Source organism: Rhipicephalus sanguineus, chromosome 2 (genome assembly GCF_013339695.2).
Source record: "Rhipicephalus sanguineus isolate Rsan-2018 chromosome 2, BIME_Rsan_1.4, whole genome shotgun sequence".
Lineage (NCBI taxonomy): Eukaryota > Metazoa > Arthropoda > Arachnida > Ixodida > Ixodidae > Rhipicephalus > Rhipicephalus sanguineus.
Genome location: NC_051177.1, coordinates 187409117 through 187432478, shown reverse-complemented (window position 1 = coordinate 187432478; position 23362 = coordinate 187409117). Strand labels below are relative to the sequence as shown.

Genomic DNA, 23362 nt, shown 5'->3' with positions numbered 1-23362 from the left:
GCCGATTGGCCAAGGCTACCGCCATATGCTCAAGTCGCGTACCAGACTAGCAGGGCGGTGTGACTTTAGAGCACGGCAGGCCTAGATGCGGCAGGTAAATTTTACCAGGTAAATTTTACATTTAATATATTGAATGAGTCCTATTTCTTACCTATGCACTGCCGGAATGAATTCCTGCTCCACGTGCGATAGTATATAAATTAACAGCTACGCTAACATCATTAGAGCGTGGAATACCACACCCATTGCGCGTATTTGTAACTCTGGTAATGTTAGTAACAATTTCAGTTGTCTCACCAACGTGCGTTACTGGTGCATCCGTTGATTTCTCCAGATCTCATCCTGCACCGCATCTGTTCCATCGGTTTCTTTTAGTACAGTTTCAATATATATGTATGAACGTCTTTATTGACAGTAGTTTTATTACTCCGCCACTTTGGCAGCTGCGACATGTCGTTTGTTTGGTTGAGTTAAGAAATAAAGCAGCAGCAAATGTCTAAACCCGCTAAAGAAATGCGAACAGCCGATCCGCTTGCTTGTTGTGGACAAGACCGATGGTTCCGGTGCGATAGGTGTGTGAAGAGATGCACGTGCGAAACGTTAATGAACCACATTTCATACGTGCGTCCTTCTCGTCAATCATATATATATATATATATATATATATATATATAACTGCAGGGACTAACTTCTTGGACGCCGGTAAATAGTATGAATGAAAAGAAGACACACGTCGAAAAACAGAATGGTTTCTTTACATTTCGGCCGTGGGACCGGCCTTCGTCAGAATAACAGAAGTAACCACTGTTGGTAGCACCACTGTTGCTTCTGTTATTCTGACGAAGGCCGGTCCCACGGCCGAAACGTAAAGAAACCATTCTGTTTTTCGACGGGTGTCTTCTTTGTATTCATATATATATATATATATATATATATATATAATATTGAAGATTTCTACATGAACCGGTAAGTAATTCCACATTCGCCTACTGGAAAAACATTGCCGTATTCTGGAGCTCGGCAGTGTTCAGGAACAGTAATCTTCGCCAACTGCTGCATTATAATTGCCAAGTCATACAAAGCTCTAGCGGCCCGCAGTGATGCGCTTTACCTCTTGTTGTCATCGTATAAACGTGCATGACATAGCAGGTATAAATGGGTATGGTATGAATGACACACTGCACTTAGCGCAGCGCTTGCTCACTTGCTTTTGGGCATGATTACTCACTGGCTTTGAGGGATGTTTTACTCGCTAGCTTTTAGGCAATGTTATATAATACAGGAGTGATGTAGAATTCTAGTTCGGCAGTGCAAGATGACCACAAAGCTTGCTCCGCACTGCTTTTCATTTCGATTTTATTACCCATAGTTTTCAAGAAGCTGTCTCAAAAGGCATAGCAGGAGGCTTGATGACTGTCTGAACTGTAAAATGTGACAATCATTTGCCGCGTTCCTACCGTGATGTCGTAAGGGTGCCATTCTTTTTCTCGTTAACGCAAAAAGCTTGCTTCGTTGGAGTAACAAGTTGTCGTCGTTCTTCAGAATACGACAGAGTCGGGCTGTTTTCTTTCTTTGTTCCATGTGCGCGTAGTAATCTCCTACTTCGTTCTGACGCGGGGCCTCGCTGCCAACTAGGGTTGCAGAAATAGCGTATTTTCCACCCTTCAACCTCTTCTCCTCTGTCTCTATATTTCTCCATTTGTTTCTCCCTCTCATACGTCTCCCCATATTCCTTTCCTAGTGTTGGTTAGCAAACTAGTTGTTTCCTTCTCGTCAACCTCCCCGAGTTTCGACATGAATTCAGCTATATGAATATCATGAAAGGGCAGGCCGGACTGCGAAAATATATTCGCTTTAGACACCAGTTGACGCGAACCGATATGAGACTTTGTTGCATTAGAAAATTCTTGTTCCTACTTTTCGGCTGTTACTCCAATAAAATACCCTTGCTTTCGGTTTTCAACGTACAATAGAACGCCTCTGCGATAAAATAGACTGCAGAGCGAAGTATCCCTTACGCTATGACCATACAGCGAGCTCTGCGGTGCGCGACCTTTACGATAAAGTGTCCCGTACAACGATGTGCCTGGAAGGTGCCGACCAATTTGTTACAAACACTTCTTTATTTCTTTTTTTGCATAATGTGAATCTGAAGGAATTTGCAAGACCACAACAAACCCTTGGTGCCTTATTTCGACCAGCTTAGGCAAGGACATAGTTTCGAGAAGTGAACGGCACTCGGTTCAACGTACAGCCAGTGAAGTACGGTGGTGCAAATCACAATGGTTTTTGCTGCTGGACGCGTTTCATTCGCAGAGTGGTGTCTGCGGAAAATGCTAGAGGACGAGGAGGAGGCGTGGACAAGGGCACTTTGGCCAAGCTGGACGCCGGCTTCAAGAAGCTGCAAGATGCCAAGGACTGCAAGTCACTCCTCAAGAAGTACCTCACCAAGGAGGTCTTCGACAAGCTGAAGACCCGCAAGACTGCCAATGGCGCCACATTGCTTGACGTCATACAGTCTGGTGAGTGTCACAGTAAAAGAAAGATGTTCAGACTTTTTTAGCCTTTTCTCAGATCCGCCGTGAAACAACAAATGTTTTCACAATTTCCGTTTGCGCGCTCAGCCAATGCATAACACAAAAAGGGTTATTGTATCGGTAGCATAAAAGCTGCACAATGACAACTAAAGATTCCTTAGTACTCATCTTGGTGAAAAAAGCCCTCAAACACTCATGGACGAAAGCAAGGAACTGCGACACTGGTCTCGTTCTTTTCTATCGTGCCTTTTTTATCATTCATGAATGTATGTGTGCCTTTTCTGTTAAGATGACTACATATCAACTAGCCCAAAAGTCTGTTTTGTTGCACTAGATTTTTCGGTAGTGTCCCCATAAAGCGATGCCAACTTGCGCCTTGTCGCAGGTGTGGAGAACTTGGACAGCGGTGTGGGCATATACGCACCAGACGCCGAGTCCTACCGAGTGTTCGCCGACCTGTTTGATCCGGTCATCGAGGACTACCACAAATTCAAGCGCACCGATCGCCATCCGCACACAAATTTCGGTGACCTGAGCACGCTGAAAAACGTCGACCTGTCGAACGACATCGTCGTGTCCACTCGGATTCGATGCGCCCGTTCTCTCCAAGTAAGTACATGTTGTCTGTCTGTTCCTTTGTGTTAATTTCGAGCCCAAAACACACATACTTATTGCAATACTCGATTCTAAATGATCCGAGGATTATTTTAGCTTGCTAGTAGCAGACAACGTCTTCAAAGCCTTATCGCCCTTAGCTAGCTGTTTGCGTCGCAAATATGAAGGCTGTGCCCAGGGACGAAAGCGTCCTTACAGAAAGAAGTAAACATTTGAACACATTTAAGGCTTCTATACTCCTTGTCTCACATTCAGGCATACCTGCACCAACATTTGGCACTACTTGTTCACTGGTATGTATATACATAGTTCCCTAATGAGGACATATTCACATATTCAGTGGTGGATGCTGTCTACATGTTATACAAACAACGCTCGCAAAATGAGGCATGTTAGAATAACAGAGAGCTGAGATAGCTGGTAAGTATTCATCCTAAAAAACTGGGCGTGCAAACACAGACACAGGAAAGAAGTCAGGACACTACAAACGCCACATCTGTTTGTCGGCGTTTGTGTCGTCTTGACTTCTTTGTGTTTGTGTTAGCGCGTTTATTTAGAATGATTGCACGGTAATTTATGTCGCCGATTTACACGTTTGTCGTGTTTTTGATGCTGAACTAGTTGCGCAATAATTACGGGAAACCCGTTGTAGCTCTCTTGCCCCGCCATTTCTTTTTTTTTGGGGGGGGGGGGGGTGGTCGTAAGAGATTTCTGTACTGAAGTTATATTATGACAGGGTGAGCCGATGCAGCCACTGGAACTCCATCTCCAAGCTCGAGTATGTAGCATTGTTTCTGACGGAAATGCTCTGATATGGTATGAGAATCACGGATGTCTGGACTGAAGTTATATCGCTGTACAGGCCATGAATGTGGACTGTAGCCAGCGCTACTAATCTAGTGCCATCTCCCACGAAGGCGGGCGATTGTACACTTTCCAGATGAAAAAAACTGAAAGGTGCTTCAGACTGAGACCTTCCCTTTAAAAGAGCACCGAGCGCACGTGCGCCTATCAGACTTAGCGTATACCCCTTACAAAAATCGCGCATGCCATTCGGTCGCAGGCCAACAAAAAGTCTATTGGAAACAAAGAAGGACAGCAAAAAAGAAACATCGCAATAATTGTGAAGGCGTTTGTAAGAGACGGGCCACTGCTTGTGTGACCTTCGAAGAGTTTCGACTGCAGAAAAGTTTTTTTCTCATCAGAAATTCAATTACAGATCAAGTACAATACCACTTCACGCATTCATCGTCGTCATAATGGTTGGTACTCCTGGGCCAGCGTTATGCAAGTCAAAAAAATTTGAAAACGACGCTGCTGAAGCCTCTCTTGTATTTGTAAGTTCATACAGCAGTCTATCCAAACGACTCCTCAGCATGCCTAACAGTGTGACACAAAGGCCATTTTTCCTTCTCGAGGGCATATTCGATCACTTCGCTTAACGCAAGTATGACCACTATTCCTATCACGACGTACTGCCCCTGTATGTGTTCAGCATAAGCGCACGCTAAGGTGTTTTGTGGCATGCGGACTTCGTGCAGGGCTACCCGTTCAACCCTTGCCTGACTGAGTCTCAGTACCGGGAGATGGAGGAGAAAGTGGTGCCCACACTGACCTCTTTCGAAGGCGAGTTGAGCGGCACCTACTACCCTCTCACAGGCATGGACAAGGCGACGCAGCAGCAACTCATCGACGACCACTTCCTGTTCAAGGAAGGAGACCGCTTCCTCCAATCAGCCAACGCCTGTCGCTTCTGGCCCACCGGACGAGGCATCTTCCACAACGACGCCAAGACTTTCCTTGTCTGGGTGAACGAGGAGGACCACTTGCGCATCATTTCCATGCAGAAGGGCGGCAATATCCAGGATGTATGTTTAAATTTTCTTGAGTTTTCGTTTCACTTCTCCCTCAAGCTTGAGTAGCATAAGCGAAGCTCGGCAAAACCTTCTGCTAATTGGATTGCACTTACGCGAAGCAAATGAGAAAGTTGTCACACATACGGGCCCATTTCTATTTGACAAGGCCTGTATTAAATAGAACGGCCCTTTTCTTTGCCCTAGTTTCTGCCTTGAACAGAACATAACACGAAGATCAGCGGATTTCAAAACAAACTGAGAACGAGATTCTTCATGCGCGTCTACACACTCCGCTAAGTGTACACCTTTTTTTTTAGGTTTCTTTGGTTTGGCCGTCGTAACGACGCAGCCCTATTAGACCTAGGAGGGCCCCCCCCCCCCTTTCTAGGTAATTGGCTTTGACGGCTGCTCCCCCACCCCTGCCACCCTCGTGCGCACGCCATGCTTACAATGTCCTCGGAATTTTGTTGCCAAATGTCCCACTGGTGGGGCAAATTGTGTGCCACACTTTAATTTATCGATGACTACTGCAATACTTTGTATAATATTGACGTTTTGTACCCTCATAAGCGCTGACCTTTAACTCTGACGTAAACTGTTATCGGCCATTAGTATCCTTTTAACATGAGGTTTTCGACTTATGACGTGTAACCTCTCGCTTCATCTCAGCACTGTGAATAGTTCACCATTTCAAAATGGCATAACTTTGCATAAACATCAGCTTGCCTTCACTTCTCTGCGCATATGATTTCTGCAGTAATTCTAGTAATGAGGGAAAAAAACTAGACGCCTAAAACACCGAAAGAAGGACGAAGAAGCACAGGGAAAGAGCGTCACTCGCAACTGGCTTATTCTCAAAAGAAACGCAGAAAATATATATACCGCGCCACACATGCGCACACCACACTGCATCAGCTAGTCACTACACATCAAAAAAAAAATACATGAGGTCAATAGAAAGGCATATATAATCAAGCAACGACGAGCAAAATTCGAGCTCAGACATGCGCAAAACCACTGATGCGTCACTTTCACACAAGTCGCCTTTCTTCTTTATGCAAAAAGCTTCCATTAATTCTCAGGCCAGAGCATCTGAGCTTTTGGCAAGAACGGAAACGCTTGAAAACCTCGCCTCACATGAACAGGAATGGCAATGTGCAGGCAAATGTGCTGCCGAATTTTTTCGAAGTGACAGCTCATGTTCCCTAACTCTGACGTTCAAACACCGACCAGTTTGGCCGATGTAAACCCGACCACAACTAAGTGGGATTTCATACACCACGCCCACCGAGCAATCCACATACTTCGAAGCGTGTTTTTTCCCACAAGTGGAGGCCCTCGGTGGTTTAGAAATACGTGGACATAGGCCAGCCAACTTACGAAGCGCAGAAAAAACTACAGGCACATTGTACCTGTTAGCCACGTTCTTAAGGTTGTGCGCTACCTTATGAACAGATATTTGTGCCCTTTAACTTTTAAAGGAGGGTTTCGGCAACGGATACAACGACAGAGTTAGGATAGCCAACTGAATGCAGCCGCCTACCCTGATCCATGTAACTATCCTGCATACTGTGCGGACAAGGTTTCACCAGCGCTCCCTCGAGACACATGGTCGCAATGGCCCTTTTAACAAGTTTAGAATGGGCCGCATCAAAAGGTAACAGCTCTTTGCGCGAACGTGGGCGATAGGCACAGCACACGTGTCGCTCCGAGAAAGTGATGCTCAAGTCTAAAAATTACAATCTATTGTCTATGGGAAGCTCATGCGTGAACGAAAAGCCATTAGCATGTTGTCTGAAAAGTACTAGAATTTCATCAACTGAGCTAGTGGTGGTCAACAAAGGATTAGTGTTTAAAATAACTAAAATATCGTCCACATACCGGAAGACCTTCAGCACCTTTGCATCGTCAAGTACTTGAGCTAATTCTGTGTCAAAGGAAGCTAAAAACATATCGCACAACACTGGAGCGACACAAGAGCCAATGCAAATCCCTTTTCGCTGAACATAAAGAAGGCCATCATGTACTGCAACAGTCGAGGTGAGATAAAATTCTAACAACGTCATGAAGTTATCTACAGCTATGCCTGCGGCCCTCTCAAACGATAGAACTCCGTTTGCTTCAATACAGGTTCTAACAATTACAAATAGCTCAGAGTGCGGCACAGCATAGAATGGGTCTTTTACATCGAGCGTTTCCGTTCTTGCCAAAAGCTCAAATGCTCTGGCCCAGGAATTAATGGCAGCTTTTTGATAAAGAAGAAAGGCGACTTGTGTATAATGACACATCAGTGGTATTGCGCATGTCTGAGTTCGAATTTTGCTCGTCGTTGCTTTATTAGATATGCCTTTCTATTGACCTCGTGTATTTTTTTTATCTGTAGTGACTACCTGATGCGGTGCGGTGCGCGCATGTGTGGCGCGGCATATATATTTTCTGCGTTTCTTCTGAAAATAAACCAGTTGCGAGTGACGCTCTTTCCCTGTGCTTCTTCGTCCTTCTTTTGGTGTTTTAGGCGTCTAGTTTTTTCCCTCATTACGATGAACCAACTAGCCCAGCAACAAGTACTTCTAAGAAATTCCAGTGTGTACAATATTCATGAAATTTCAATTGCTAGAGCTGCAACGTTTATTTGTCGCTGTTAATGCTAACGCGGTGGTCGTTTCTCGCTGAAAAGCCATGGTTCACACCCGGTGACTACGCAGGTATTCTCTCGGCTTGTGAAGGCCGTCAAGGCCATCGAGAAGAAGCTGCCTTTCTCGCGAGATGATCGCTTAGGTTACTTGACCTTCTGCCCGACCAACTTGGGCAATACCATTCGGGCCAGCGTGCACATCAAGCTACCCAAGCTGTCGTCTAACATGTCCAAGCTTGAGGAGATTGCGGCTAAATACGACCTGCAGGTCCGAGGCAAGTAACGTGGACACATTCTTCAATACTATCACTTCGTTCTTTGATTTCGATTAATACCACCTTTACCAGCCCTTGCTTAATATTTGTGAAATCGTTATCCGAGTAAGTAAACTATAAAATACCAAAGTTTATGTAGTTTAAATATACTATAACTGAAAATTATTCATATCAGTTCTCGCAAGCACTAAGAAAAAAATTTATGCGACAAGACAGAAATCTAGTGTAGGCTACACTTGAGGAACACAACTACAAAAGAGGCTCCATTGATATTTTAGGAGCGGAGCTCCTTATAGCATCACCTGGTCGGTCATCACTCCATCCGGCGTGTCCCCGCCGTCGCGTCTCCCGTATCATTCAATAGATGGCGCTGTCCGATAGAGCTGCATGCAAACTGCAGTTGGGTGACGATATACTAGATGGCGCTGTCCCATGGAGATATAAAAAATATAAAAATGAAAAAAATAATAAAAATAAATAATAAATAAATAATTAATAATAAATAAATAAATAATGAAAAAAAAGAAAAAAGGGAAAAAGAAAAAATAATCAAAGCGGAGTATCGCTTTGATTACTCCTGGGCGAAACCACTGAACATTTCACGGTGTAACCATGATTGCTTCAGGAGCTTCGCTCAAGCTCTTCATCATTCACCCGTCGATATGCTGTAATTTGTTTTTCTTGATGACTACCTTGAAAATCCGTATTTGTTACCTGAAATTATTTCCATGCTATTGTGTAATATACACCCTACATGGTGTACGCTACCTACATGAATCAGTGATACTGCTGTTGTTTCTAAGCAACAATGTGTAAGCATTGTTTACGCACAGAGCAGGATGCAACGAATGTACATAGTACATACGAATGTACGCAAAGTACTGATTATCCGGAATGCAAATCGTACATTTTCTTGTTCTACTCTCTGCTACGTAAGCACTGCGCAGTGCAAGAGTGAGATAACGGTGGTAACTTTAGGACCAAAAGTAAAATGTTTCGTAATGCTCGCCTGAGCGACATGAATCTAGCGTGCGCGTTTCTAAAAAGTAAGCTGGGTTCCAACGCGCATCAATCCTACGCGGTGAGTGTACGAATACCTAACGTGCGAAGAAAAAGTTCATGAGAGCGAACGGACAATCTGTAAATTTTTAGTGATGGCTCGTACAATGAAATATCGATACCTGCGGCTGTGAACTCGTTTCTGTAACAATCGTCAGTCCTTCCGTGTGGGGCCTCCAGATTCGAGCGTAACTCCTAAAGCCCTGTCCGTATCTAAGGTTTCTGGTCATTAATTTGATGAATGTATCGTTGCCATATATATATATATATATATATATATATATATATATATATATATATATATATATATATATATATATATATATATATATATATATACCGGGTGTCCCAGCTATCTTTAGCCAAGGGTTAAAAAATACAATATTAGAGGCAGGCGAGTAAAATCAGTTGCAAATTGCTGACAGCCACCTTGCGCGCTACAGACAATTTTTTGTTTTGTAATTAACTAATTTGTTAATTAGGACGATTTAACTAAATTGCTAAATATTGACTTTAGGCAAGAAATCCTGCTTGCAAAGTTCGAGAGCGTCTTCAGAAACCCCAATCGCATCATTTGCGATAAAGAAAGTCTCACGTATACCATTTTTTCCAAGCTGTAAAGAAAGCCCGCGAAATACAAAAAGAACCACGTGACTAGCGCGCTCGCGCGCCGCGAGAATGCTGCCCTCAGCCGAGGTTTGAGCGAACGAAATCACCTGCGGCCGGGACTCGCCGGCTCCGTTGCGGCGGTAGGCCTATAAGTGGGCGGTGGTTTCTTGGCCCGTTGCCAGCCAGCTGCGCGCGTGACGGATCAAGATGTAGCGAGCGCGGGTCAAGAAACCACCTTTAACTTATCGGCCTACCGCTGCAACGGAGACGCCGAGTCGCGGCCGCAGTTGATTTCGTTCGCTCAAACCACGGCTGAGGGCAGCATCCTCGCGGCGCGCGAGCGCGCTAGTCACGTGGTTCTTTTTGTATTTCGCGGGCTTTCTTTACAGCTTGGAAAAAATGGTATACGTGAGACTTTCTTTATCGCAAATGATGCGATTGGGGTTTCTGAAGACGCTCTCGAACTTTGCAAGCAGGATTTCTTGCCTAAAGTCAATATTTAGCAATTTAGTTAAATCGTCCTAATTAACAAATTAGTTAATTACAAAACAAAAAATTGTCTGTAGTGCGCAAGGTGACTGTCAGCAATTTGCAAGTCATTTCACTCGCCTGCCTCTAATATTGTATTTTTTAACCCTTGCCTAAAGATAGCTGGGACAGCCGGTATATATATATATATATATATATATATATATATATATATAGTGGCGAAGCAATTGGTATTGTTTAACGTTTGCGCTCTCCAGCGGCTCCTAGTGGGTCGTCCTCTTCTAAACGCCGCTCGCGCTCGGAGCCCGTGCTTTTGCCTTGATTGTCGCCATAGCGCATTGTCACCGAGTGCCGTCCAATAAACAGCTTAACAAATTGGTGGAGTGTGCTGTACTCCCATTCGATGCCCCTGGAGCTTGGTTCCCGTACTCTACCATCTACCATGCCTCAAGACGCCGCTCAGCAAACGCCGCCTCCCACACCGACCACATCTCCCGGTGTCCCACGCATCAGCGATCCACCTATCTTCACTGGCGCCGATGGCACCGACGTGTAGGACTGGCTCGCAATTTACGAGCGTGTGAGCGTACCCAACAAATGGGAAGAAGCAGGCGAGTTGAGCAACTTGGTCTTCTACCTCGCGGGAGTAGCAAGCTTATGGTACAACAACCACGCGTCCGATTTTGCGACTTGGTCGGATTTCAAGACCACCGTCATCAACGTTTTTGGCTGCCCTGCAGTTCGTAAGCTGCAAGCAGAACAGCGCTTACGCGAACGAGCTCAGCAGGCTGGTGAATCTTTCACCAGTTATATCGAAGACGTCCTGGACTTGTGTAAGAAAGCCAACGGCACCATGTCCGAGTCTGACAAGATCCGGAACATTATGAAGGGCATTGACGACGATGCCTTCACCATGTTGCTCGCCAAAAATATTTCCGCTGTGGTCGGGGTCATAACACTGTGCCAGAGCTACGAGGAGCTCCGCCGGCAACGTTCGATGACCCGTCGCTCTCCATGTCGCGACGAAAAGCTTGCTGGCTTGGCGGCCATAGCTGACCAGGCCACGCTGCTGGCAGAAGTGAAGTCATTCGTGCGCGAGAAAATCGCACGCCAGTTCTCTCTCCTGGCCTTCACCCACACGCCGCACGTTCAACAGTCGTCGACGACCCTTCTTCCTCCCCTCCGCCGAGCTATTGAGCAGGAAATTGCGGAGGTGATGCCTGAGTACCACCAGCAACCTCCGGCTCCTGCGCCACAGCGTTACGCTCAAGTTGTCGCCAGGACGCACCAGGCAATCCCTGCGGCTGCACCGTTGAGTTACGCCGAAGTCACCGCTAGACCTCCGTCCTTCGAAGCGGCCGGGCCGGCTACGTATGCTACCGTCATCCCTAGGCCCCGACTGCAACCCACCTTGCAGTCATTTCAGCAGCCGCCCCGTTAATCGCATCCTGCGAGATGCGCGGGAGCTGCGCCGGCGAACCGATGGCGCACACCCAACAACCGGCCCATCTGCTTTGCTTGCGGTTACGCCGGTCACGTGGCACGTTACTGCCATCGCGTGCAGCCGCCTCGAGTCGCGTCACCCACCACCAGCCAGTCCAGCCATGCATTCTACGACCCGCCTATGTCACCGACGTCACGCCCAGCTCCATCCACTCGCCACTCTCCGTCTCCACGACGTCGCTCACTGTCACCAATGCGGCCACGTTCTGTCGCACGAGGGCAGGAAAACTAGTCGTCGCAGTCCGCGAGGCAAGGGCTGCGACACTATCGAAATGTAAAAGCCCTCAGTGAAGTCCACCGAATGTCATAGACGTGCTTGTAGACGGTGTTCGCGCATCTGCCCTTATCGACACTGGAGCCGCCGTATCCGTTATGGACGCAAACCTTAGCCGCTTACTCCGAAAAGTGACGACGCCACTTTCTGGGATGTCCCTCCGTACCGCCAGCTCCCAGAATATTAGGCCTACAGCAGTATGCACTTCTCGCGTCGTCATTCAGGACGTTCTGTACGACGTCGAGTTCATCATAATTGCTGCATGCTCTCACGACGTCCTCCTGGGATGGGATTTTTTCTCCCGCCACGACGCCATAATTCGCTGCGCACCAGCCCCCCTCGAACTCTCACCGTTCTCACATTTGACGCCGGCAGACAGTCCATCGGCATTCACCAAGATCCTCGTCAAAGACGATACCAAAGTTTACCAAACTCGTCGACGGCCGTGCCAGTTTATTGCGCCGGTCTCTGCGACACCATTGCACTCATTTCGCCATCTGACCGTGTTTGCACTTGGAAAGGGTTGCTGGTACCTTTCGCGACCGTGCCACCGGGGTAGCACTCAGGGTAGCACCGCTATTTTTGTTACCAAGCCATCCCCGCACATTGTTACGTTGGTGCGAGGGGAATGTCTCGGCAGAGTGGAGGCCCTCGAAGACGCACAAGTTCTGGACGCACCCGATGACTCGCGCTTCACCAGTTCCCGTACCATCAGTGCCGTTTCCACGTCTGATTCATCACCCGCGGATGTAATTGGTCCCTCCATTTCTGACAACCTTACGTCGGTCCAGCGTTCCCAGCTTCTGTGGCTGCTAGAAGAATTTTGTTCTTTTGATGTCGGGCAAAGTTCTCTCGGCTGCATGTCCGCTGTTACGCATCCCATCGACACTGGTGCCCAACCACCACTGCGGCAACGTCCATATCGCGTGTCTCCAACAGAACGTCGGGTAAATAATGAGCAAGTCGACGATATGCTTCGACGCGACGTTATTCGACCCTCGGACAGCCCATGGGCGTCTCCTGTTGTCCTCGTTGCCAAGAAGGGCAGTTCTGTGCGGTTCTACGTGGACTACCGAAGGCTCAACAAGATCACTCGGAAAGATGGGTATCCGCTGCCGCCAATCGACGACGCGATTGACAGCCTCCAAGGAGCAGAATACTTTTCTTCTCTCGATTTGCGCTCGGGGTACTGGCAAGTACCCATGGCTGATGACGCTCGACCGAAGACAGCCTTAGCACGCCCGACGGCTTGTACGAGTTCAGCGTCATGCCGTTTGGTCTGTGCAATGCGCCCGCGACCTTCGAGCGCATGATGTACACCGTTCTGCGCAACTTGAAATGGCACACGTGCTTGTGTTACCTGGACGACGTCGTCGTTTTCGCTCCGGACTTCTTCACGCATCTTCAACGTCTGCGGCATGTTCTCACGCGTTTGAGCAACCCTGGCCTCCAACTGAATCAGACGAAGTGCCGATTTGCAGCACGGCAGCTGACAATCCTAGGCTACGTCGTGTCCAAGGACGGAATCCTTCACGATCCGGCCAAGCTTCGGGCCGTGGCCGAATTTCGCAAACCTACGTCCGTCAAAGAACTGCGCAGTTTCGTGGGACCGTGCTCATATTTTCGACGTTTCATACGCAACTTTGCCACCATCATATCGCGGCTGACGAAGCTCCTTGGGAGTAACGGGCCCCTACATTCGTGGTCGTCCGAATGCGACGACGCGTTCGCAAAGCTCCGTTGTTTGTTGACATCTCCTCCCATACTACGCCACTACGACCCTTCGGCCCCAACGGAGGCACACAGGGACGCCAGCGGTGTAGGCCTCGGCGCTGTTCTTGCGCAGCGCAAACCAGGGTTCCCCGAATATGTCGTAGCATACGCAAGTCGTACCCTTACTAGAGCCGAGACCAATTACACCGTCACGGAAAAAGAGTGCCTGGTGATAATCTGGGTCCTTACAAAATACCGACCTTATTTGTATGGTCGCCCCTTTGATGTCGTCACCGATCATTATGCACTATGCTGGCTGTCGTCATTGAAGGATCCCTCGGGCCGCCGCGCCCGCTGGGCACTTCGCCTGCAAGACTACGACATCCGCGTGCTGTACCGCAATGGACGCCAGCATGCTGACGCCAACGCCTTCTCGCGCTCCCCCTTGCCTGACGACAATGCCTCCTGCTCAGTATCTCACATTGCTGTTTCCTCCATCGACGTTCACCCCATCGCTACCGAGCAGCGCAAGGATAAATGGATCGCCTCGCTTATAGACTAGCTCACTGATCCGCCAGCAACACCAACCACTCGCGCGTTGCGTCGTCAAGCCCACCATTTTGCAGTTCGTTACGACCTACTGCACCGACGCAATTACAACGCCGACGGCCGCCAGTCGCTACTTGTGATACCCCGAAGTCTGCGTGCTGAAATATGCGAGTCTTTCCACTCCGACCCGCAATGCGCGCACTCTGAGGCATCCAAAACTTACCACCGCATTGGACAACGATACTTCTGGCGAGGGATGTACCGCTACGTGCAGAAGTTCGTCCGCTCCTGCCTCAATTGCCAACGCCGAAAACCCTCAACGCACGTGTCACCGGTCGGTCTACAACCATTATGTTGCCCTAACCGTCCATTTGGGCGCATGGGCATCGATTTGTATGGATCACTTCCTCTGAGGTCAGCTGGTAACCGTCGGGCCGTCGTCGCCGTTGACCATCTAACGCGATATGCTGATACCTCTGCCCTCCCAGCGGCTGCAGCGCGTGATGTTGCCTCCTTCCTGCTACACCGATTCATGCTGCGTCACGGTGCACCCCAGGAGCTTCTCAGCGACCGACGCCGTGCCTTCTTGTCGGAAGTCGTCGAAGTCATTCTCAAAGAGTGCCATGCTGTTCACCGCAAAACCACTGCTTACCACTCGCAGACAAATGGCCTAACTGAACGCTTTAACCGCACGCTTGGCGACATGCTCTCAATGTACGTCGCCGCCGATTGGGATACCATTCTGCCTTTCGTCACCTACGTCTTTAACATCGCCCCTCAGAGCACTACTGGTTTTTCACCCTTCTTCCTGTTGTACGGAAGGCACCCGTCGCACACCATTGACACGATACTACCCTACAAGCCGGATCCATCTGATTGTGCGCCTATTTCTGACACAGCCAGGCTTGCTGAAGAGTGTCGCGAGCTTGCAAAGGCCTTTAGAACGCACGAACAAGAGTGGCGGAAGAGCCTTCGCGGTGGCACCACCATTTCTGAGTTCACGTTCCTCCCCGGAGCGCTCGTATGGCTCTCGGTCCCTACCACTGCAACTGGCTTGTCTTCAAAACTACTGCCGAAATACGGAGGCCCCTACCGGTTCGTCGAGCGCACATCCCCGGTCAACTACCTGATTGAACCCATCGAACCAGCTTCGGACATACGCCGTCGAGGGCGCGACATATTCAACGCGGAGCGCCTCAAGGTCTACTATGACCCACTCATAGGGACGAGCTGTTAGGTCGCCGGACGGCTCCCTTTTCGTACCCGGGGTAATTGTGGCGAAGCACTTGGTACTGTTTAACGGTTGCGCTCTCCAGCGGCTCCTGTTGGGTCGTCCTCTTCTAAACGCCGCTCGCGCTCGGAGCCCGTGCTTTTGCCTTGACTGTCGCCATAGCGCATTGTCGCCGAGTGCCGTCCAATAAACGGTTTAACAATATATATATATATGTCAGCTTCGCACTAGTGGTGCGAAGCCTGAAGGAAGAGCGGAGCTGAATGGCCGTCCTTGTTTCTCCTTCTTAAAGACGATAGTCTTTCTTGGGGAACTTAAACGCAGAAATTTTGGTCTCTCTGTATTACTGTTTGTCTGTCTCTCACCCGATTCAGCCACCCGGCCAAAGTTTAACCACTTGAAGAACGCCCAGCCATCTTGAACTGGTAGCGCCGTTCATACCTGTGAACATTGTCGATCAAAAAGCAAACGTTACGCATATGTGAGGCGCAACATCAATACGTATGTATTAGGTGCTGTGTTCATTTACTAGAAGATACACAGATACGTAATTCTAAGTACCCTAGTGTTTGTTGCGCTGCGCGGAAAATGCTAGTGTTTTTTGGGGCTGCGCTGCAAATGCGACGCTATTAAAGTCCCTGGATATTTTTGGAAAAGTAGCGTCCTTCTTTTAACCGAGCCGCCACGCCGAGCGCCCTCCTCTCCCGCCTTCCACCTCCCCACTTCACGGGCCGTCGCCTGGGAAACGCGCGCGTTATCTGCGTGACATAGCATTCTTGATAGGAAAGCGGCGCGAGCCGGGTTATAGGGCCGGCGCCCGCACGGTGGTCGTTTGGGAGAGGAGATGGATACGGTTTGGACACTTGGGAGAGGAGGGTTGGACACTTGGGAGAGGATATGGAGGAGAGTGTCGCTACTTTCTATATATCAAGGGACTTTAGACGCTATAAGCCAGATGCGGCGATTGAGTATAGAGGAGGAGGACTCATGTAGTACGGCCGGCAGAAGACTGTCGTCTTTCGATGACATTTGCAGCGAAGCACGCAGATACGCGGCCAATTTTTTTTCTTTGTTCTCTCTATTTCTCTCGGTTTCTTCTATCTGTTTTTTGTACCTGTAGCTTTCTATTCCTTCCTTTGCCTATTTTTCTTCCTCTCTTGATATAGTTCTTTCTCTTGCCGCTCTTTTTATATCTTTATTTCTTTCTTCCCATTCTTTCTCTCTCTCCCTCTGTTTCTTACTCGGTCTTTCTTTGTCTCTCTCTTTCTTTCTCTGTCGGTCTTGGTCTCAGTTTTTTTTCTATCTCTTTTTCGTGTCTGTTTCTGTTTTTATCTTTCTTTCTGTTTCTGTCTTTCTCTGTCTTTTTTAATATTTTGTTTTTATTCCCTTTATTTCTCTCTATTTTTCTTTCTTTCTATCCCTTTGTTTCTCTCTTTCTCTTTCTTTCTCTCTCTCTCTTTAACGTGTTTCACGTGCTCCACTTCGCCGAGCAGAGTTTTCCTTTAACGCTCACACCTGCTGTACTCGGTAATGGGGCTTGCTCGATTCCTGTGGCGCGTAACCACCAGGGGTATTTTTTGCGGACGCCACTGTTTTTACGGCCGGCTTAAACAACTCCGCTGTTAATAATCCGGCATACCCCACAAGAACATTCCTCGTACTGATACTGTGGTTCTCGCACTAAAACCCCACAATTTAGTATCAATCAACATGCTTTAGTGAAAATCCTGTGAGTATCCTCAGTACGGACGCAGCATCCACATCAGCCGAAGCACTACCCTTTATTTGCCGCAGCCACCGCATCATGTGTGGAGAATCCCACAACAAAATCTTTTTCCTGGGAGCGTATAAGTTTGGGCCAGTCGGTGCGTATTAAAAGGTTGAAATTACGCGAAATGTGCGAGATGCCTACAAAGCAGAAAACAAAGCGCTTCTGCTCTCTCACTTTCTAGGCGTATCGCACATTTCGCGCTCTATTGGCCTCAACGCGCGTCTGGTGACGCGCTGCCTCCTAATTTAGTTGTCATTGTAATCATGCAGAGTGCGCAGTTTACAACTACAGGAAGTTGAGCTAGCTGATAGGCACTCATTGTAGAAAAGATTAAGGTGCGCAGACACGGACGCATGCAATACGTGAGAAAAATAGGCCGCATTTGTGTTGCCTGTTTACGTTCTCTTGTATGTCAGAAGTAGTGGCTACTCATTTACGAAACTATCAGTCGGCCGAACGTCGTGTTGGGGAGAGTACATGCACAAGTAAAAAAGACGCATAAATAAAAGCGTGATTTTTTTTTCACCTACCATTGTCCACTAAAGACTCTCCTTCCTTGCGCTGCTTTATACTGACAACAGAGTCAATGTTCGATTCAATATTCTGTGATGTTATTTCTCGAATTTCTGCATTCAGTTCAACCGAAAAATTTCACTGTTCAAGCATTCCTTATGAAAATGTGCTTGTAGTTGGAATCTTGAACCTGCTGCTGTACAGAACGTGCATATTTCCCACAGGCACCCGGGGAGAGCACACAGCGAGCGAGGGCGGCGTCTACGACGTCTCCAACAAGCGTCGCCTTGGCCTCACCGAGTACGACGCCGTGAAGACCATGCAGGACGGGATCCTGGAGCTCATAAAGCTCGAGAAGGCTGCTTAGAAGCCGAAGATATCGCTCGAAATTTCAGACGCCGATTGGGAATTTAGGGAGCCGAGCAAGCTGACGCCCCTCAGTTCGAAAATTCAAGCCATTTGATAAACGAAAGATTTAGTTCAGAAGGTCACCGTCGAATATAGCCGTCGAGGTCGCCGGCGATATGCGCTAAAATTAAATTTTCATTCGAAGCGTATCAACTTGGTTGTGTCAAAAATATTGGTGTTATATGTATAACGGCGTTTATTGAACGCCTGTAGCGCTACTGCTTGTTACAATTACTCTTTTTTTTTTCTCTTTCAATAAGAGCGCCAGAGGTCATTACTGTCCTAGGGCAGGAGTATTCACATTATTTACAGTAAAAATGTAGCCGCTGTTTTACTCGCACTAGTTCATGTGCACGCAAAGCTAACAAATAAAACGCGGACATAATGAGTAGACAACGACATACATCTGTTTACTGCCTCCGGCTGCATCTGTGTTTTCTTCTATCGCCTTTCGCGCACATAACTCTGCATCAGTAATTTCGCTCTCGATCTGAATAACCTATCCCGGTCTTCAACGCAATTCCGTCAATGTAAAATGCAAGAAGTGTACAACTCTAAAGAAATAATACGCTTAACAGATCACCCAGCGAACGGAATGTCGCCAGATTGAAGACAGTGAACACATGACGCAACGCAAGCGCTGAACGCACCTCACAATAAAGTGTTTCAAGAACAATGCCTGCTGTCGAATCGTAACTTCAATGCTCTTCATAAAAAGAAATACATAAAAAGAATGAAAGCCGGTCATAGCAAATCGCGGCAAAAAACTGGACGTTGTGCATTCTGAACTGTAAACAATTACCATCTGCGAGTATTTATCAACTAAGGAATTATCAGACGAGAGCAATACTTGCTATTTCAGCAAACCGAAACGTTAAGTGGGGTTCTTAACGTTTTAGCTAGGTTTAAATCTGTTTCGACACCATCGGGAGCATCCTCAATACTAGCGTTTTCCATTCCATACCTACAGTCTACGCCGAGTGAAGTTGACTCCACGTGCAGCCTTAAACTAGGGCAGAGTTCACAATTTTTTGAAGACGATAGTCTTTCTTGGGGAACTTAAACGCAGAAATTTTGGTCTGTCTTTCTGTTTGTCGGCACGTCCCTCGATTCAGCCACTCGGCCAAAGTTGAACCACTTGCCCAAGGGCCAGCCGTCTTGAACTGGTGCGGCTGTTCATACTTGTGAACGTTGTCGATCAAAAAGTAAATATCATGCATATCCGAGGTGCAACATCACTAGGCAAGTATTAGGTGGCGTGTTCCTTTAATAGAAAATGCATACATACGTAATTTTAAGGACCCTAGTTTCTTAAGCTGCGCTGAAAATGCATAAGAATGGAAGCTTGAGCGAGTTGGTATGCGTTCAACTTTGTTGAAACAGCGCTCACTAGACGACGACGAAGTAAAAGAAGGCACAGGACAGGCAGCGCCTGTCCTGTGCATTCTTTTACTTCGTCGTCGTCTAGTGAGCGCTGTTTCAACAAAGCTGAAAATGCGACTGCGCTGACATTTGCCTTCCTCCGTGCCCTTCGCACGAGCTCATTGTTGTGTTTCGGTTTCGGTTCTGTATTGCACTGTACGAATGCCATGGGTTGGTGTTGAAAAACTTTAGTTTTGAGAAGGCCAAGAATAATATATTTAAAAAATGAAAAAGCAGCGTTGTGGGCGGCCTTCAGGCTGCCGGTTGTGGGCGCCGCTCTGGCGTTCCTGTTTTACCCAGGCGACGTGTAAATAAAAGAGTGTGTGGAGAGTACTCGTTGAGTGCGGACGTTTCTCTGCTTCAGCGCTTCGCGCCAAACCGCGTTTTCGGGCTGGCTGGCGTCCCCGCCGGTCGCGTTGGTCACCGCCGGTCTTCGCCTGCTGCTGCGCCGGGACTACCAGCACGCAACACAGCACTCATGTTTCCCGACGTATTGCCAGATGGCGTCCATATCTCACACAGCGCCTCTTCTATCGTCTTTACACGACATTTGCAGCGAAGCACGCAGATACGCGGCCAATTTTTTTTTTTCGCGAATGGTTGTTATTGACCGGCCGCCTTCACTAATGTGTCATGATTGGCTAGAATTTTCTATTTGGAAAGAAATGCGCAAGTAAGAAGCTTTTGTGAATTCTCGCTTTCGTATTCAAGCAGACGTATCAAGACTGGTTAGTGTCATCCTACAGAAGGTGTTTGTCACTGTGGTGATGTATACGTGAAAAATGCTCAGATGCAGTTCTCACTCGGAACTTCGGAAGACATATCGTCGGCGTGAGAAGCCCAGGTTGTATCAATCTATCCGGAGTCCCCACTGTGTGCCTCAATCTTATGGTAGTTTTGACACGTAGCGCCCTTGCTAGAATTCCAATTTCTTTTCGACCGAGGTAAGGAGATTTATTGCAGCCCCCTTCAGTATACAACATGCGACAACGTGATCATAAGACAAATCGAAATAATCCCGCCGGTTCGATTTAGCTGGGCTCACAGCGGCGCCTCTTTAAACTATAGCGCGTTCTACAGTGTTCATTGCTGCCGACAGATGGCGCTACACTGTTGCAAACGAAGCAAACGATCGCTCGCCGTCTAGCCTGGCTTCTCCATTCCCACTCGCACTTCGTATCAATAAAGTTTGTTCCTCCTACTCCTGCTCTGAAACAACCTTGCGGTGGAGGCGTTTAAGCATAATCACGCATGACACCCAGAAAGCTGTTAGGGAAATAAACAAACTTCGAACTTGACTCCCTGATTGGCTGTCTGCTTCCTTTGGTACCCAAACAAAAAGGCCACATCTCACGATGTCCTGCCTAGCGTCCGATCAGATCGAATCCGCTCATTTAATGGAACGCAGGTAGATTGCCAGTGTGTGTTTTGTTCGTGTTTAGGATAGGTTTTGCACGAGCATCAAAGTATGCTTGGGTCCAATACCATAGTGAGCACTAAGATTCCGACGTTGAATAATAATGCAACTGATCGATGGTGTATGAGCATCACACCATAAAACTTCATTTCCTTCTTTAGCCATTCCAGTTCTCATTTGTTATATCTTCTAGGTGTTTTATAGTTCTTAATTCAGAAGAATTATAAAACAACCGCCGGCGGCGGTGGTATTATAATTCTTCTGAATTTGTAATTCTTCTGAATATAATTCTTCTGAATTCTTCTGGTTTTACAAAACCACCGCCACTGGCGGCAAGTTCTTTTTCCGTCCACATTAATTTCCTTATACATTTATATGATAATTACAAAAGTACAGTTGAAGGCTGCAGATAAACTCCCCCATATTTTTCTTGGCTTCATTGTCTGTCCGTTTCATTAGGTCATATCTTAAAAATAAAAACAAGCCCTCGATCGATTCCCTTTCTTTGGTACCTCTCACCCACCTTACATTGTCATCGCAATGTGAAAGTCCAACACAGCACGAAACTGCCGCACACTTGCACGTCAACTTGCATTGGTCAAATACAATTCAGAGGGCTTCAAAGAACAGCGTCTTTCACCCTGGCTCCCAATGTAAACCCCTACCTTCCGCAAGGCTTACCACGACGGAAGGCTACTCCCATTTGTTGCGTACGTCATGGAGTAGCGTTTACGAATGCCTGTTCCCTCGTCGCCAGATTGGCGAGAAGTAGAAAGTGCAAAGTTTGTGGATGTAATGGGGAGATTGCGCTTGTCCTTTGTGCTTAAGCCTGTTATACCTCGGTGGGGCAGGCTGAGGCATTTATTTTACGTTTTTCTTTAAGCCTCAATTTAATTTCTGTCCTTTGTGGTTGTCGTCGCTGCAGTGCTCAAAGCAAGATCCTCAGCCCCGCACTCGACATGATCAACAGCCGTCTCACCACGGAAACTCTTGGATTCTGGTCCCAGTTATTGTCGGCGCGAACTTCTGTGAAAGCGTTAGTGCGCATTTTTTTTTTCAAAGCTACGCAATCTATTGTAGAACTGTAAGATGTCGACGTGTTTTGTGTTCTCCTTTTTTATCTTAATCTTTTCTGCCCTTGCTCTATGTGCCTGAGAGCAATGTAGCAAACGAACTGTTAAACCGACTAACATCTCTGACTTCCTTCTGTTGTCTCTATGAATGTCGCTCTCTCTCTCTACGGCACATTTCGTAAAAATGCTGCGCACATCTCATGTACGGCACCCAACTCTTTAGGCATAATAAACAGCGAAAGATACGGAAACTCAAGCACATTACAGTAAAACCTCGGTGATACGATCACGGCTCGTACGAATTTCGGGGTGATACGAATTTTTCGGTGGCCCCGGCCAAGGCCTATTAGCCTGCAATGTACTGGAGTACGGTTGTTGCGAACCGATTTGCAGCCCGCGACGTTTGATACGAACGTACGCTAGCGCACAGGTACGAACAGGTGTTGCCCATGCTCTCGCGGAAGACGCGGCAGTCACGCGCGGATGCGGGTATGCGCGCTGCGTGACCATCGACGGCGCGTCGTTGCCTCCGAGATTGATGCGTGCGAATCTTGGAGGCCTTTATGCGCCTTCGCGTTCATATTACAGATGACGTTGACGTCGCGCTTTTTTTTTTCGACGTGTTCACGCGTGCTCCTGTGCTAGAGGCACCAGCGTCCTTGTATACTGTGTTAACACGTGCCTGCCACGTCGATGCAAGCCATGTCCCCGCAATGAGACATTCTATGAAACAAGACTGAAACTTGGGCTGTGGGTCCGTCATGAAGTCCCATGAAACGTGGACGAAGACCCCAAGAGACGAAGCGGACGGTCTTGGTGAAGGAGCTTGGCCTCTATCGTGTGCAAAGCGCTTAAGTCACTTTCGCCGCAGTACTCTAGTCGCATGCAGAAAAGCGTAGAAATATTAGGAAGGGGCTACTAGTGGTCACGGGGCACAACACATCTGGTTCATTAAATACACACGCGCGCATGCACCGTACATTTACGAGTAGAAGTATGGTCGTTGGCGTCTAAAAAATTTACTGGCAATCATTCAGAGCTGTTTATGACGTCGCTGCAGCCCTGGGAAACACTAAATCAAAACGTATGCCAACTTTTTTTGTCGCATACTAATTTGCCATGTTTTCTGGTGATACGAATTTCGGATGATACGAATACTTTGGGTAACCCCGTCAGATTCGTATCACCGAGGTTTCACTTTGTATCTATAGCATTCTGAAATTAGCGTTATGCCAACCGGGAGTGAAAACATCGTCAGAGGAGAAGAAAAAAGGGAAACAAATCAACAAGGGCAGTGGGCAGATGCACAAGACTTCCCATCACAAACATCCGCACTATGGAGAAGAGTTGAGACCGCTTAGAATAGCTGTGGAGCATCCCTGTGAGCCTTGCATTGGCTTGAAGTGTCACCTT

General features: G+C 47.6%; 1 protein-coding gene across 1 annotated transcript in view; it reads left to right on the top strand.

The window, feature by feature from the left end:
- The window catches only part of LOC119383928 (arginine kinase), a 33676-nt gene extending 15526 nt beyond the window's left edge, over positions 1-18150 (top strand). Inside the window, exons 2-6 of the mRNA XM_037652203.2 lie at positions 2317-2522; positions 2923-3146; positions 4694-5020; positions 7714-7918; positions 17854-18150. Coding sequence (XP_037508131.1) covers positions 2317-2522; positions 2923-3146; positions 4694-5020; positions 7714-7918; positions 17854-17996 — 1105 coding nt within the window. The 3' untranslated portion in view covers positions 17997-18150. The remainder of the gene's footprint in view (positions 1-2316; positions 2523-2922; positions 3147-4693; positions 5021-7713; positions 7919-17853) is intronic.
- Positions 18151-23362: the final 5212 nt, after the last annotated feature.